The sequence below is a fragment of the Hemiscyllium ocellatum genome, chromosome 25 (assembly GCF_020745735.1).
Source record: "Hemiscyllium ocellatum isolate sHemOce1 chromosome 25, sHemOce1.pat.X.cur, whole genome shotgun sequence".
In the NCBI taxonomy this organism is placed as follows: Eukaryota; Metazoa; Chordata; class Chondrichthyes; order Orectolobiformes; family Hemiscylliidae; genus Hemiscyllium; species Hemiscyllium ocellatum.
Window position 1 is genome coordinate 1,062,463 of NC_083425.1, and position 13,153 is coordinate 1,075,615.

At 44.7% G+C, this 13,153-nt stretch overlaps 1 protein-coding gene across 1 annotated transcript in view; it reads left to right on the plus strand.

Moving 5' to 3' along the window:
- Nucleotides 1–13,153, plus strand: part of scpep1 (serine carboxypeptidase 1) — a 28,576-nt gene that overhangs the window by 7,154 nt on the left and 8,269 nt on the right. The window contains exons 5-11 of the mRNA XM_060844416.1: nt 29–103; nt 1,715–1,787; nt 2,101–2,138; nt 2,218–2,346; nt 5,188–5,278; nt 5,716–5,829; nt 6,027–6,164. Of these exons, the coding sequence (XP_060700399.1) occupies nt 29–103; nt 1,715–1,787; nt 2,101–2,138; nt 2,218–2,346; nt 5,188–5,278; nt 5,716–5,829; nt 6,027–6,164 (658 nt within the window). The remainder of the gene's footprint in view (nt 1–28; nt 104–1,714; nt 1,788–2,100; nt 2,139–2,217; nt 2,347–5,187; nt 5,279–5,715; nt 5,830–6,026; nt 6,165–13,153) is intronic.

Below are 13,153 nucleotides of genomic sequence, written 5' to 3' on the forward strand. Positions count from 1 at the left end.
AATCAAAATATCAACTTCTTTTGAACAGAATGTTCCATTCTACATTTTTGCTGAATCCTATGGTGGTAAAATGGCAGCTGGTATTTCTTTGGAGCTGATTAAGGTAGGATTATTCTGGAACGTGTGGAGTTCAGGGTTAAGGGGTTTGCTATTTAAGACTACGGGGAGGAATAGCTTCACTGAGGGTGGTAACACCGAGGGCTGTCAAAGCTGCATCATTAAATATAAGCAAAAGCTGAGAATCAAAGGTTCTGGGACAAATGTGGAGTTGATTATTGGATAAGCTGTGAATGGCAGAACAGATTCAGTGGGCTGAATGGCCTACTTCTGCTTGTGTCTTATGATCTTATTGAACGAAGTACAACCTACGTTTTGTTAATGCATATGTTTTTTGGTGTATTTTTGCAGTGAGAGTCAGGGAGTGCTTGCCGCCCTGGGTAAGCTTTCTGCAGTCAGTCACTGGGCACAGATGGTGTAATGTCAGTAAAATGTGTGATTTAGTCCAGGTCTTTGCTAAAAGTGTTCAATAAAAGCTGAAAATGTGTTGCTGGTTAAAGCGCAGCAGGTCAGGCAGCATCCAAGGAACAGGAAATTCGACGTTTCGGGCCGGAGCCCTCCTTCAGGAAACTAAAATCGGCAAATTAAAAGTGTTCAATGTAGACTTGTAGACTTGGTGTTATTGCACAATTAATTTCAACATCGCCATGTATGAGATGGTACATGGCAGTAGGAGGGAGGGGCCCACATTAACTTCAGTTAATAATAACTCAAAGGAAGAGAAGCATTTGAAGCTCAACATAGCCCAATCATCAAGTAACAAAGCGACCAAATCAAACTACGGAAAAAACACAGAAAAAAACTGAAATTATTTTGAATTTGTATACAACGTTGATTAGATTACACTGGGAATTAGATTAGATTAGATTAGATTACTTACAGTGTGGAAACAGGCCCTTCGGCCCAACAAGTCCACACCGACCCGCCGAAGCGCAACCCACCCATACCCCTACATTTACCCCATACCTAACACTACGGGCAATTTAGCATGGCCAATTCACCTGACCCGCACATCTTTGGACTGTGGGAGGAAACTGGAGCACCCAGAGGAAACCCACGCAGACACGGGGAGAATGTGCAAACTCCACACAGTCTGTCGCCTGAGTCGGGAATTGAACCCGGGTCTCAGGCGCTGTGAGGCAGCTGTGCTAACCACTGTGCCATCATGCCGCCCATTTTTGAATATTTTGATCAGTCTCTAAACTGTTATATTCCAAGGTTACAGTGAAAGTGGGTGAATTGTAAAAGCTGTGTATGAAAATGAAAGCAGGAAAGGTGGACCAGGCTTGGGATCTGAGAAGCTGAGGACACACTTGATTGAGGTCTTCAAGATTCTGAAAGAGTTCAATAGGGCAGACGTGGAGAAGATATTTTCACTAGCAGGGAGACCACAGACCACTAAGACAAGATGGTCACTAAAATCCCATTGGGAGTGAATTCAGGAGAAACCTCTTTCCCTAGAGAATGGGGAGAATGTGGAACACTCTCCCACAGGTTGTGGTCAGAGTAGGATTGATACATTGAAGGGGAGCTGGATAAATGAGAGGGAGAACAGAGTAGGTTATCATGATGAAGGTGATATCGTGTACGGTAGAAACCTGTTGGATTGGATGTTTTCTGTCATTATATCGGTACTGATGCATGATTCCATTCACAGGAGGTCCAGCTCAATCAAATCAAGTGTCATTTTGCTGGTGTGGCTTTGGGAGATTCCTGGATCTCGCCTCTGGGTATGGCTTCTCACTTCTCGCCATTAAATGGGAGAGGGACTGCACTGTGGGGAATGAGAGTCAGAACAGTTACCGTCGTGCTGTGTCCTGGTGCCAGTATTAAAGCATTAATTGCAACAGCATTTTATTAATAAGAATGTTTTAAAATATAGTTTTAACATTAAGCACAGGTGAAAGAGTGGCACCTCACCTGAAGCAATGGCTGTGTACTCTGATATTAGCAGGGTTTTACATTTTACAGTGACTGGGTTTGTATGGGGTCAGAATCGTGTTGTTATACTGACCACCTGAAAACACTTCCTTGTTTCTTTAGATTCAGTCCTATCGTGGGGGCCCTACCTGTACAGCATCGTAAGTACATAGTTTTGATCTTAAGACACTTTCTGTCTGTGTCTGCTATTTAAACTAAAGATGTCTCTGTTTTCTCCAGTCTCTGCTTGATGACCAGGGGCTGGCAGAGGTCAACTCTTACACTGCGAGAGTTCAGGCAGCAATTGAAGCTGGTGATTATCAGAAGGCAACTGAGCTCTGGTCTGTAACAGAGGAGGTTGTTGAGAAAGTGAGTATCTGAGTGTGAGATCCCTCTTTTCAGTGTCTACTTTGTTAGGTATCTGACAAATGTGCTAGAATTCTTTGGGAGCTCCCATTTATCTCTCCACCCCTGGAGGCTCCCTGCCTTCATTCCTGATGAAGGGCTTTTGCCTGAAACGTAGATTTTCCTGCTCCTCGGATGCTGCCTGACCTGCTGTGCTTTTCCAGCACCACTCTAATCTAGAAAATTCATAAGTCTGAGTGCAAAGAGAATCTAGTCCAGGATTCTCTCAAGGTAAACTTGCAGGTTGAGTCAGTAGATAGGAAGGCAAATGCAATGATGGCATTTATTTTGAGAGGAATATAAAAGCAGGGTTGTACTTCTGAGGCTCTGGTCAGACCACATTTGGAGTACTGTGTGTAGTTTTCAGCCTCATATCTCAGGAAGGATGGACTGGCCCTGGACCGGGTTCGGAGGAGATTCACGAGAATGGTCCCAGGAACACAAAGCTTAACATTGGTTTGTTTGCTGACTCCGGGTCTAGACTCAGTGGAGTTTAGAAGGATGAGGGAAAATCTAATTGAAACGTACAGAAGAGCCTGGACAGAGTAGGTGTTGGGAAAAATTTTCCATTGGTAGCAGAGACTAGGACCCAAGGGCAGAGCCTTAGAGTAGAACATAGAACCGTACACCACAGAACAGGCCCTTCAGCCCACCATGTTGTGCCGACCACTGATCCTCATGTATGCACCCTCACATTTCTGTGACCATATGCATGTCCAGGAGTCTCTTGAACGTCCCCAGTGACCTTGCTTCCACAACTGCTGCTGGCAACGCATTCCATGCTCTCACAACTCTCTGTGTAAAGAACCCGCCTCTGACATCCCCTCTACTTTCCTCCAACCAGCTTAAAACTATGACCCCTCGTGTTAGTAATTTCTGCCCAGGGAAATAGTCTCTGGCTATCGACTGTATCTATGCCTCTCATTATCTTGTATACCTCAATTAGGTCTCCTCTTCTCCTCCTTTTCTCCAATGAAAAATATCTGAGCTCAGTCAACCTCTCCTCATAAGATAAGCCCTCCAGTCCAGGCAGCATCCTGGTAAACCTCCTCTGAACCCTCTCCAAAGCATCCACATCTTTCCTATAATAGGGCGACCAGAACTGGACGCAGTATTTGGGCGGCACGGTGGCACAGTGGTTAGCACTGTTGCCTCTCAGCGCCTGAGACCCGGGTTCAATTCCCGACTCAGGCGACAGATTGTGTGGAGTTTGCACGTTCTTCCTGTGTCTGCTTGGGTTTGCTCCGGTTTCCTCCCATAGTCCAAAGATGTGCAGGTCAGGTGAATTGGCCATGCTAAATTGCCCGTAGTATTAGGTAAGGGGTAAATGTAGGGGTATGGGTGGGTTGCGCTTCAGCGGGTAGGTGTGGACTTGCTGGGCTGAAGGGCCTGTTTCCACACTGTAAGTAATCTATTCCAAGTGCGGTCTAACCAAAGTTTTTTAGAGCTGTAACAAGATCTCACGGCACTTAAACTCCATCCCCCTGTTAATGAAAGCCAAAACACCATATGCTTTCTTAATAACCCTATCCACTTGGGTGGCCATTTTAAGAGATCTATGTACCTGCACACCAAGATCCCTCTGTTCCTCCACACTGCCAAGAATCCTATCCTTAATCCTGTACTCAGCTTTCAAATTCGACCTTCCAAAATGCATCACCTTGCATTTATCCAGGTTGAACTCCATGAAGACCTTTTAGAGTAGGGGTAAGGAGAAACGTCTTCAGCTAGAGAATGGGGAATCTATGGAATTCATTGTCACAGAACGCTGTGGAGGCGAGGTCATTGAGTGTATTTAAGACGGATGTAGATAGGTTCTTGATTGTCAAGGGTTGTGGGGAGAATGGGGTTGAGAAACTATCAGCCATGATTGAATGGCAGAGCAGACCCGATGGGCTGAATGGCCTAATTTGTGCTTCTGTGGCTTATGGTGCTATTTGTCATTGCCCAGCCAGAGGAATCCTCTGACATCCCTAATGTGTATGTGCTGCTCATGTCTGCAAATGTGTTGCTGGTCAAAGCACAGCAGGTTAGGCAGCATCTCAGGAATAGAGAATTCGACGTTTCGAGCATAAGCCCTTCATCAGGCCACTTCCTGTATACAACACACACTCATGGGTGCTCATGCCTTCATGTATATTCACAGGCCTTCACGTACACACATAGGTGCACACACGTCTACACTCTTTCTCTCACACACACGCACATTAGCATACTAACACAGGTGCACACACAAAACTCTCAGGCACACGTAAACACGCACACAGGTGTACACACAAAAGCACATGTATGCTGTCAGTTTCTCTCCCCCCTCCCCGGCCCTGACAGTGATGCCTCTTTTCTCCATCACCTCCCCCATGCCCACTCCTGCCCCCATCCCCAAGTGACTCAATGCCCCAGAACTTACTCTGGTGGGTTTCTGGGCTAATTACTTGTAGGGGAGGGCTTCAACAAGGTGTAATTTTTCTTCAGGGGGTTTGAACATTGAGGTCCTACTGGAAGGAAATAGGTAGTGTCTGACCTGTCACTTCCTTTCTGTCCCTGACGAAACCTGGTGTGAATTGTTTTGGTCCTGAATCACAGTCAGGCAAATTAATCATCTCCTTGGGAGCTCTTAAGTTTTAGGATGGCTTGTCAAACAGTGGGGCACAATTATCAGTGCACACTCTCCCAGTTAGAGCACCAGCACACGCACGTGTGTGTGTGTACACGCACACATACACAAACACAAGTGCACACGAGCGCACACAAACATAGACTGTGGCAATAATTACTGTGGATAACATTTGGCTGCTTCTGTTACAGAATACCGATGGGGTGAACTTCTACAACATAATGACCAAACGGACAGACTCGGATTCTCCACAAATTATGCCACTGATGAGCTCCCAACTAGGTGAGCAGCTTGTGGGAAATTAGTTTCTGTGACATGATTTAGAATAACACTCTGGGGTGTCACTGAGAGAAATCTCCGCTCTGAGGGCCCGCATGAGGCAGTGCCACACTGTTGGAGGGTCAGCACCGAGGTCATCTTGCTGGTTGATCATTTCATTTTTGAATAGTGGACTCTTGTAATGAAGTAACATTTAACTGCCAGATGATGAAAATTGTGGCTGTGTTAATCTCCAGAAATAAAAGTGATGGATGTAAATGCTTGGGACTGATGGTGCTGTGTGAACTGATGCTTAGATTCATCTGGTGCCTTGATTATTCAAGCAATTTAATCTAGTGAAAGAACAAATTGCAATAAACAGTTGCTTTCTTCTATTGAATGAACCCAGGCTGTCTGTGGCTCTGTCTCTCAGACTTACTTTCTCATTTGTATTTTTGCAGTCAGTCTTTACAAACATCATATCAGCCCCTTGCAGGGTCCCAGCCTAGATTGGCTGATGAATGGGCCAATCAGAAAGAAGCTGAAAATCATCCCGGACTTTGTGAAATGGGGAGGTACTGTCTGTGGGGAGCTGGGGAGGAGGTGGTTGAGGGAAGGGTTCAATATGCGCATCTATTTGTGACTTTTCCCTGTTCACCCCATTATTGAATTCCTATGTCCTTGCTGCCCTGTGTACCATGAATCCTTGAATTGTGTTTGAATAATGTACATAAGAAGCTACTTAACCAGTCTCTTATCTGAAACCACCCAGGGCAGTCTAATGAGGTTTTCTCCAATATGGAAGGCGATTTCATGAGACCAGTAATCGACATAATTGACAAGCTGCTTATTGCCAATGTGAATGTCACGGTTTATAACGGACAACTCGACCTGATTGTGGACACCCTGGGTAAGGACAGATCACTGATAGCACTTGTTCTCTCTCTGTCTTGCTCTCTCTCTCACTCCTCGCCCCCACCCCCCGGCAGTTACCTGGAACCTATGTCAGGGCAGTGTTATTCAGAGGAGTCAGAAACTTGAATGGATTTTCATTGAAAGTCTTTAACCAACATTGAGAGATGGAGGGACCCCAAAAAATTCAACAACCATAACATATTTTCAAATAAACAGAATAGTAAATTTTATTGAAGTCAATGAAAAAGAAACCTCCCCCAGTCCCACAAATTTATATTTATAAATGTGCATTTATACAGAACTGTATTTATGTGCTGTCATTTTCCTTTTTTTTGTTAGATGTCAGCTTTGCTGAACTCTGTCTGAAGCAATGCTAAGCTGGGTGTCTCGTGACACTTACGTGGTTCTGTATTTTATGCTATGGTTGTATTTAAAAATGGTTTTGGTTCCTCTAACAGTAATTTCATATGAGTTAAACAGGGAACCGATGGTTTACATATTGCTGTCAGCCATGGCTGAGTGAATAATTTTTAACTACAAGATGCACTGCAGAAATTCACCAAAGATCCTTAGCTAGTACCTTCCAAACCCATGACCACTTCCATCTAGAAGGATAAGGGCAGGAGACACTCGGGAACACAACACCTTGCAAGTTCCCCTCCAAGCCACTGACATCCCTGACTTGGAAATATATTGCCATTCCTTCAGTGTTGAAAAATGTGTTGCTGGAAAAGCGTAGCAGGTCAGGCAGCATCAAAGGAGCAGGAGATTCGACGTTTCGGGCAAGAGCCCTTCTTCAGGAATGAGGAGAGTGTGCCAAGCAGGCTAAGATAAAAGATAGGGAGGAGGGACTTGGGGGAGGGGTGTTGGGAATGCGATAGGTGGAAGGTAGTTAAGGTGAGGGTGATAGGCCGGAGTGAGGTTGGGGGCGGAGAGGTCGGAAAGAAGATTGCAGGTCAAGAAGGCGGTGCTGAGTCCGAGGGTCACTTCAGTGTCACTGGGTGAAAATCCTGGAATTCCCTCCCCAGGGGCAATGTGGCTGCACATGGACTGCAGCAGTTTAGGAAGACCGCTCACCCCCACTTCTCAACTAGGGGGCAACTAGGGATGGGCAATAAATGCTGGCCCAGCCAGTGACACCCGCATTCCACAACACAATTACATTTTAACATCTATCTGGGTTGGATTGGAAGTTCATAAATTTCAAATCCCACTGCAGATATTTTCACATAGATGGTTCTCATTTAGCATTGTGGCTGTATTCCTCAGAATTGCTGCTTTAACTTAAATGATTTTGAGTGAATAATGGGTTTCTACAGGGTTCCAGGTTAAAGCCAGAGTTTGATTCCTAAGGACGTTTTCTTGCTCGGAGAAGCAAATCTTTAAGCTCAAATGTTTTTTTTACGTGTGTAGCACTACACAATCCCAGGAGAAATAACTTGCAAAATGAAATAACAAATACGATATAAATTCATGTTTATAAATTAATTTATACATCTTGTGCGTTAAGCTGGGGTGGGGAGTGTGTTCTTGTTAACTTTACTGAAGTCAAAAAGTAAATTTAATTTTTAGTTTCTTTAATATTCTATTCTTGCGATCTATAATTACCTCAATGTTGGCGCGGACTGACTTCACGCCAGTTGAAATGAACTTAAGGTGACTGTAGGATGCTGCTTATGTCACCATTTTGCTGTTTATTGTATGATTTGAGTCTTTGTTGTTTTTCTGAGATGAGGGAGTGTGGATATGCTGCAGCTCCATCACAAACACATTATCTCCACAATCCCTTTCTGCCCTGTGCAGTCATTGATCCAAGGGTTAAGTATCTCTCTACCAGTTAATTCCTCTCCAATCCTTTTCTGAAAACCAGCTGTGTCTACCTCAATACATGAAGCCCTCAGGTTCTTTTTATGTTGTAAATATACTGAACAGGATGTCTCATTGATTAGGATGCCAATACAAAAAGGATCATGTGGGAACTGACTAGCCTGCTTGAGACTGCCCCTTGTGCTGGAAGAAAGCACTGCACTTGTGTGTTTATTCAGTGACACTGAACAAATGGTGATATGTTTCCAAGTCAGGATGGTGAGTGAGTGACTTACAAGGGAACGTGGAGGGGCTGGTGTTCCTGCGTGCCTGCTGCCCTTCTCCTTCTAGTGGAAGCTGCTGTCTAAGGGTCTTTGAATTCTGCAGCACGTCTTGTAGTACCGGCTGCTGCTTACTAAGCATCAGTGTCATTGAGTCATACAGCACAGAAACAGACCCTCGGTCCAATTCATCCATCCCGACTAAGTTTTCCAAACTAAATAATGATGTTTGTGTGTTTTGTCCATATCCTCCTAACCTTTTCCTATCCATGTACCTATCCAAATGTCTTTTAAATGTTGTAACTGTACCTGCATTTACCATTTCCTCTGGCAGTTCATTCCACACATGAGCCACCCTCTATCCGAAAAGGAGCCCTACAGATTCCTTTTAAACTTTCTCCTCTCACCTTAAAAATATGCCCCTTAGTTTTGAACTCCCCTAGGGAAAAGACCCTTGCTATTCACCTTGGTAATGCTCCTCATGATTTTATAAACCTCTATAGGGTCACCCCTCAAACTCCTCTGCTCCATTGGGGAAAAAAAGTCGCAGTCTATCCCGCCTTTCCTTTGTAACTCTGGTTAATTCTTTCTGAACTGTCTCTAATTTAATCATAGGTTGACCAGAAATGTACACTGATAATAAAGCAACTTCTAAAAATGTACGCAGTGCTCCAAAAGTGGCCTCACCAACATCCTGTACAACCCCAACATGACATCCTGAGTCATATACTCCATGGTCTGAGCAATGAAGGCAAGCATGCTAATGCCTTCTTAACCACCCTGTCCTACCTGTGACACAAGTTTAAAGAATTGTGTATCTGAACCCCTAGGTCTCTCTGTTCTACAACATCACCTGGTGCCCTACCATTAATTGTATAAGTTGTGCCCCTGTTTATTTTACGAAAATGCAATATCTCACATTTATCCAAATTAAACTCCAAGTGCCACTCCTCAGCCCATTGACCCAATTGATTCCAAAGGTTGGAGGAGTGATGACACCATATCTTGTTGAAAGAATTAGAGCAATGTGCTTTTCGGTAATGGAAGAAAAGAATAATTTATCTCTAGGATAGTTAGAAAACATCAAAAACTTAATTCTGATGGCACAGGTCAGTTGGTAATTAAGGTTTATGATGAAAAAAGGCAGGGAAGTGCATTGGAGGATGATCAGGTCGGCCATGTTGAATAACCAAAGAGACTTGATAGACCAAGTGGCCACTTCTGCCTCTATATCTTATAGGCTTATGATCAAATGGGTCCCAATGTTGGGTGACTGATGTAGCGATGCACAGTGCAAATGTGTTGTATAGAGTAAGAAAATGTCTCGGGAGAAATTGTGATTAACAGCTGCAGTAACTTGTATTTAGGTAGTGTCTTAAATGTGTTAGAAAATGAAGGTAACACTATTGTGATATCAAAGTTTTAGCTCCAAGTCACATTAGATTATTAGGGCTGGTGTCCAAAAGCTTTGAAAGGAGGATGTTTTGAGGAGAATCTTGAAGGAGGAAAGCGAGGAAAAGGGGTGGATACAGAATTCTAGGGATTAAAGGAATGGTGGCCAGTGGTGCAGGGATTGAAATTAGGGATACAATATAGAAAAGTACAGTGCAGAACAGGCTCTTTGGCCTATGATGTTGTGTCGAGGATTAATGCAAAATAAAATAACCTAACCAACGCACCCCTCAACTCACTGCTCTCCACGCGCATGTCCAGCAGTCACTTAAATGTCCCTAATGACCCTGCTTTCATCACCACAGCTGGCAACACATTCCATGCATTCACAACTCTCTGCGTAAAGAACCTATCTTTGATGTCTCCTCTACATTTTCCTCCTAATATCTTAAAACTATGACCCCTCATGCTATTCAATCCTGCCCTGGGGAAAAGTCTCTTGCTATTGACTCTATCCATGCCTATCATACCTTGTATACTTCGTTCAGGTCACCTCTCTTCCTCTTTCTCTCCAGAGAGAAAAGTCCAAGCTTAGTCAACCTTTCTTCGTAAGACAAGCCCTCCAGTCCAGGCAGCATCCTGGTAAACCTTCTTTGCACCCTCTCCAAAGGTCTGGATCTTTCCTATAGTAAGGTGACCAGAACTGGACACAATATTCCAAGTGTGGTCTCACCAGGGCTTTATAGAGCTATAGCAAAACCTTGCTGCTCTTAAATTCGATCCCCCTGTTAATCCCCCATATGCTTTCTAACAACCCTATCCACATGGGTAGCAACTTTGAGGGATCTGTATACTTGAACACCAAGGTCCCTCTGTTCCTCCACACTGCCAAGAATCCTGTCTTTAATCCTATATTCAGCATTCAAGTTTGACCTTCCAAAATGCATCACTTCACATTTACCCAGGTTGAACTCCATCTGCCATTTCTCAACCCAGCTCTGCATCCTGTCTATGTCGCGCTGCAGCCTGCAACAGCCCTCGATACTATCACCTCCAACCTTTGTGTCATCTGCAAATTTACTAACCCACCCCTCAACCTCCTCATCCAAGTCATTTATTAAAAACTACAAAGAGCAGAGGCCCAAGAACAGAGCCCTGTGGGACCCCACTCAACACTGACCTCCAGGCAGAATACTTTCTATCTACAACCACTTTCTGCCTTCTATCAGCCAGCCAATTCTGAATCCAGGTAGTCAAATCACCCTATATCCCATACCTCCTGACTTTATGAATGCGCCTACCATGGGGAACCCTATCAAATGCCTTGCTGAAGTCCATATACACCACATCCACTGCTCGACCTTCATCGACCTGCCTTGTCACCTCTTCAAAGAACTCAATAAGATTTGTGAGGCATGACCTGCCCCTCATAAAGCCATGCTGACTGCCTTTAACCACACTATGCTTTTCCAAATAGTCATAAATCCTATCCCTCAGAATTCTTTCCAAGACCTTGCTGACCACAGACGTAAGACTGACTGGTCTGTAATTGCCAGGGATTTCCCTATTCCCCGTCATGAAAAGAGGAACAACATTTGCTCCCTCCAATCCTTTGGTACGACTCCTGTGGAGAGTGAGGAAGCAAAGATCTTTGCCAGCGGCTTAGCAACCTCCTTTCTCACTTCCTGGAGCAGCCTAAGATAAATCTGGTCTGGCCCTGGGGTCTTATCAATCTTAATGTTTTCCAAAATTTCCAGCACATCAGCTTCATCAATCTTGATCTCTTCAAGCCTGTATCCCAGCTCCTCAAAGTTCTCATTCACCACAAGGTGCCTTTCCTTAGTGAAAACTGAAGCAAAAAACTCATTTAGGGCTTCCCCTATCTGTTCAGACTCCACACACAAGTTCCCTCCGCTATCCCTGATCGGCCCTATCTTCTCCCTGACCATTCTTTTATTCCTCACGTATGAGTAAAACGTCTTTGGGTTCTCCCTAATCCTTCCTGCCAAGCCTTTTTCATGCCCCATCCTAGCTCTCCCCAGTCCATTTCTAGCAAGCCTGTAATCCTCTGAAGCTGTGCTAGATCTTTGCTTCCTTCGCCTTACGTAAGCTGCCGCCTTCGTTTGGATGAGAAGTTCCTCTGTTCTTGTCATCCAAGGTTCCTTAATCTTACCCTTTCTTATCTGTCTCAGAGGAACAAACTTAAGTAGTCTCCACATGTCTGCTGTGCCCTTTCTGTGGAACAATCTGTTCTTCCCAACCCCTGTCTGATAGCATCATAATTTCCTTTTCCCCAATTAAATATCTTCCCTTGGTAACTGCTTCTTTCCCTCTCAAAGACTATGGTAAATCTGAGGCAGTTGTGATCACTGTCACCAAAGTGTTCTCCCACTGGAAGATCTGACCCTTGTCCTGGCTCATTGCCGAGCATCAAATCCAAAATGGCCTCTCCCCTCTTCAGTCTGTCCACATACTGAGTAAGGAAACCCTCCTGAACACACCTGACAAAAACGGCTCCATCCAAACCATCTGCACTAAAGGTTCCAGTTGATATTGGGAAAAGTTGAAGTCACCCATAACAACAACCCTGCTACATCTACATTTTTCAAAAATCTGCTGGCCCATGAGTTCTTCAATCTCCCTCCTGCTATTAGGGGGTCTGTAGAACCCCCACCCCCCGCAATTGAGGTGGCTGCTCCCTTGCTGTTCCTAACTTCCTTCCATACTGACTCAGTAGACAAACCTTCCTCAACAACCTTCATTTCTGTAGCTGTGCTACACTCCCTCCTCTTTTTCCACCCTCCCTGTTCTTTTTAAACATTCTAAACCCTGGAACATCAAGCAACCATTCCTGCCCCTGTGAAACCCACGTCTCCATTATGGCCACAACACCATAGTCCCAAGTACTGTCCATGCTCTAAGTTCATCACTCTTATTCTGGATACTCCTTGCATTAAAGCAGACACACTTTAACCGATCCCTTTGTTTCATCGCGTGAGAAACACTCCTGATAGATTCAATAAATCCTGTCACTGTCACATCTGCAACTCAGATGTGTAGCTCTGATTCCCAGCCCCCCGCCAAACTAGTTTAAACCCTCCCGAACCACATGAACAAATCTCCCACCCAGGACATTTGTGCCCCTCCAGTTCAGGTACAACCCGTCCTTCATGTACAGGTCCCACCTTCCCCAGAAGGTATCCCAATGGTCTAAGTACCTGAAGCCCTCCCTCCTGCACCAGCCTCGCAGCCACATGTTAAGCTGCATTTGCTGACTGTTCCTCATTTCACTCTGAGATCACTACTCTACTCGTCCTGCTGTTCAGCTTCCAACCTAACTCTCTGTAGTCACTTTTTATATCCTCAATCCCTTTCCTGGTTATATCATTGGTGCCAATACGTACCACGATTTCTGGCTGCTCGCCTTCCCCCTTCAGAATCCTGTAAACCCGATCGGTGATATCCCAGACCCTGGCACCAGGGAGGCAATGTACCTACCGTTCCT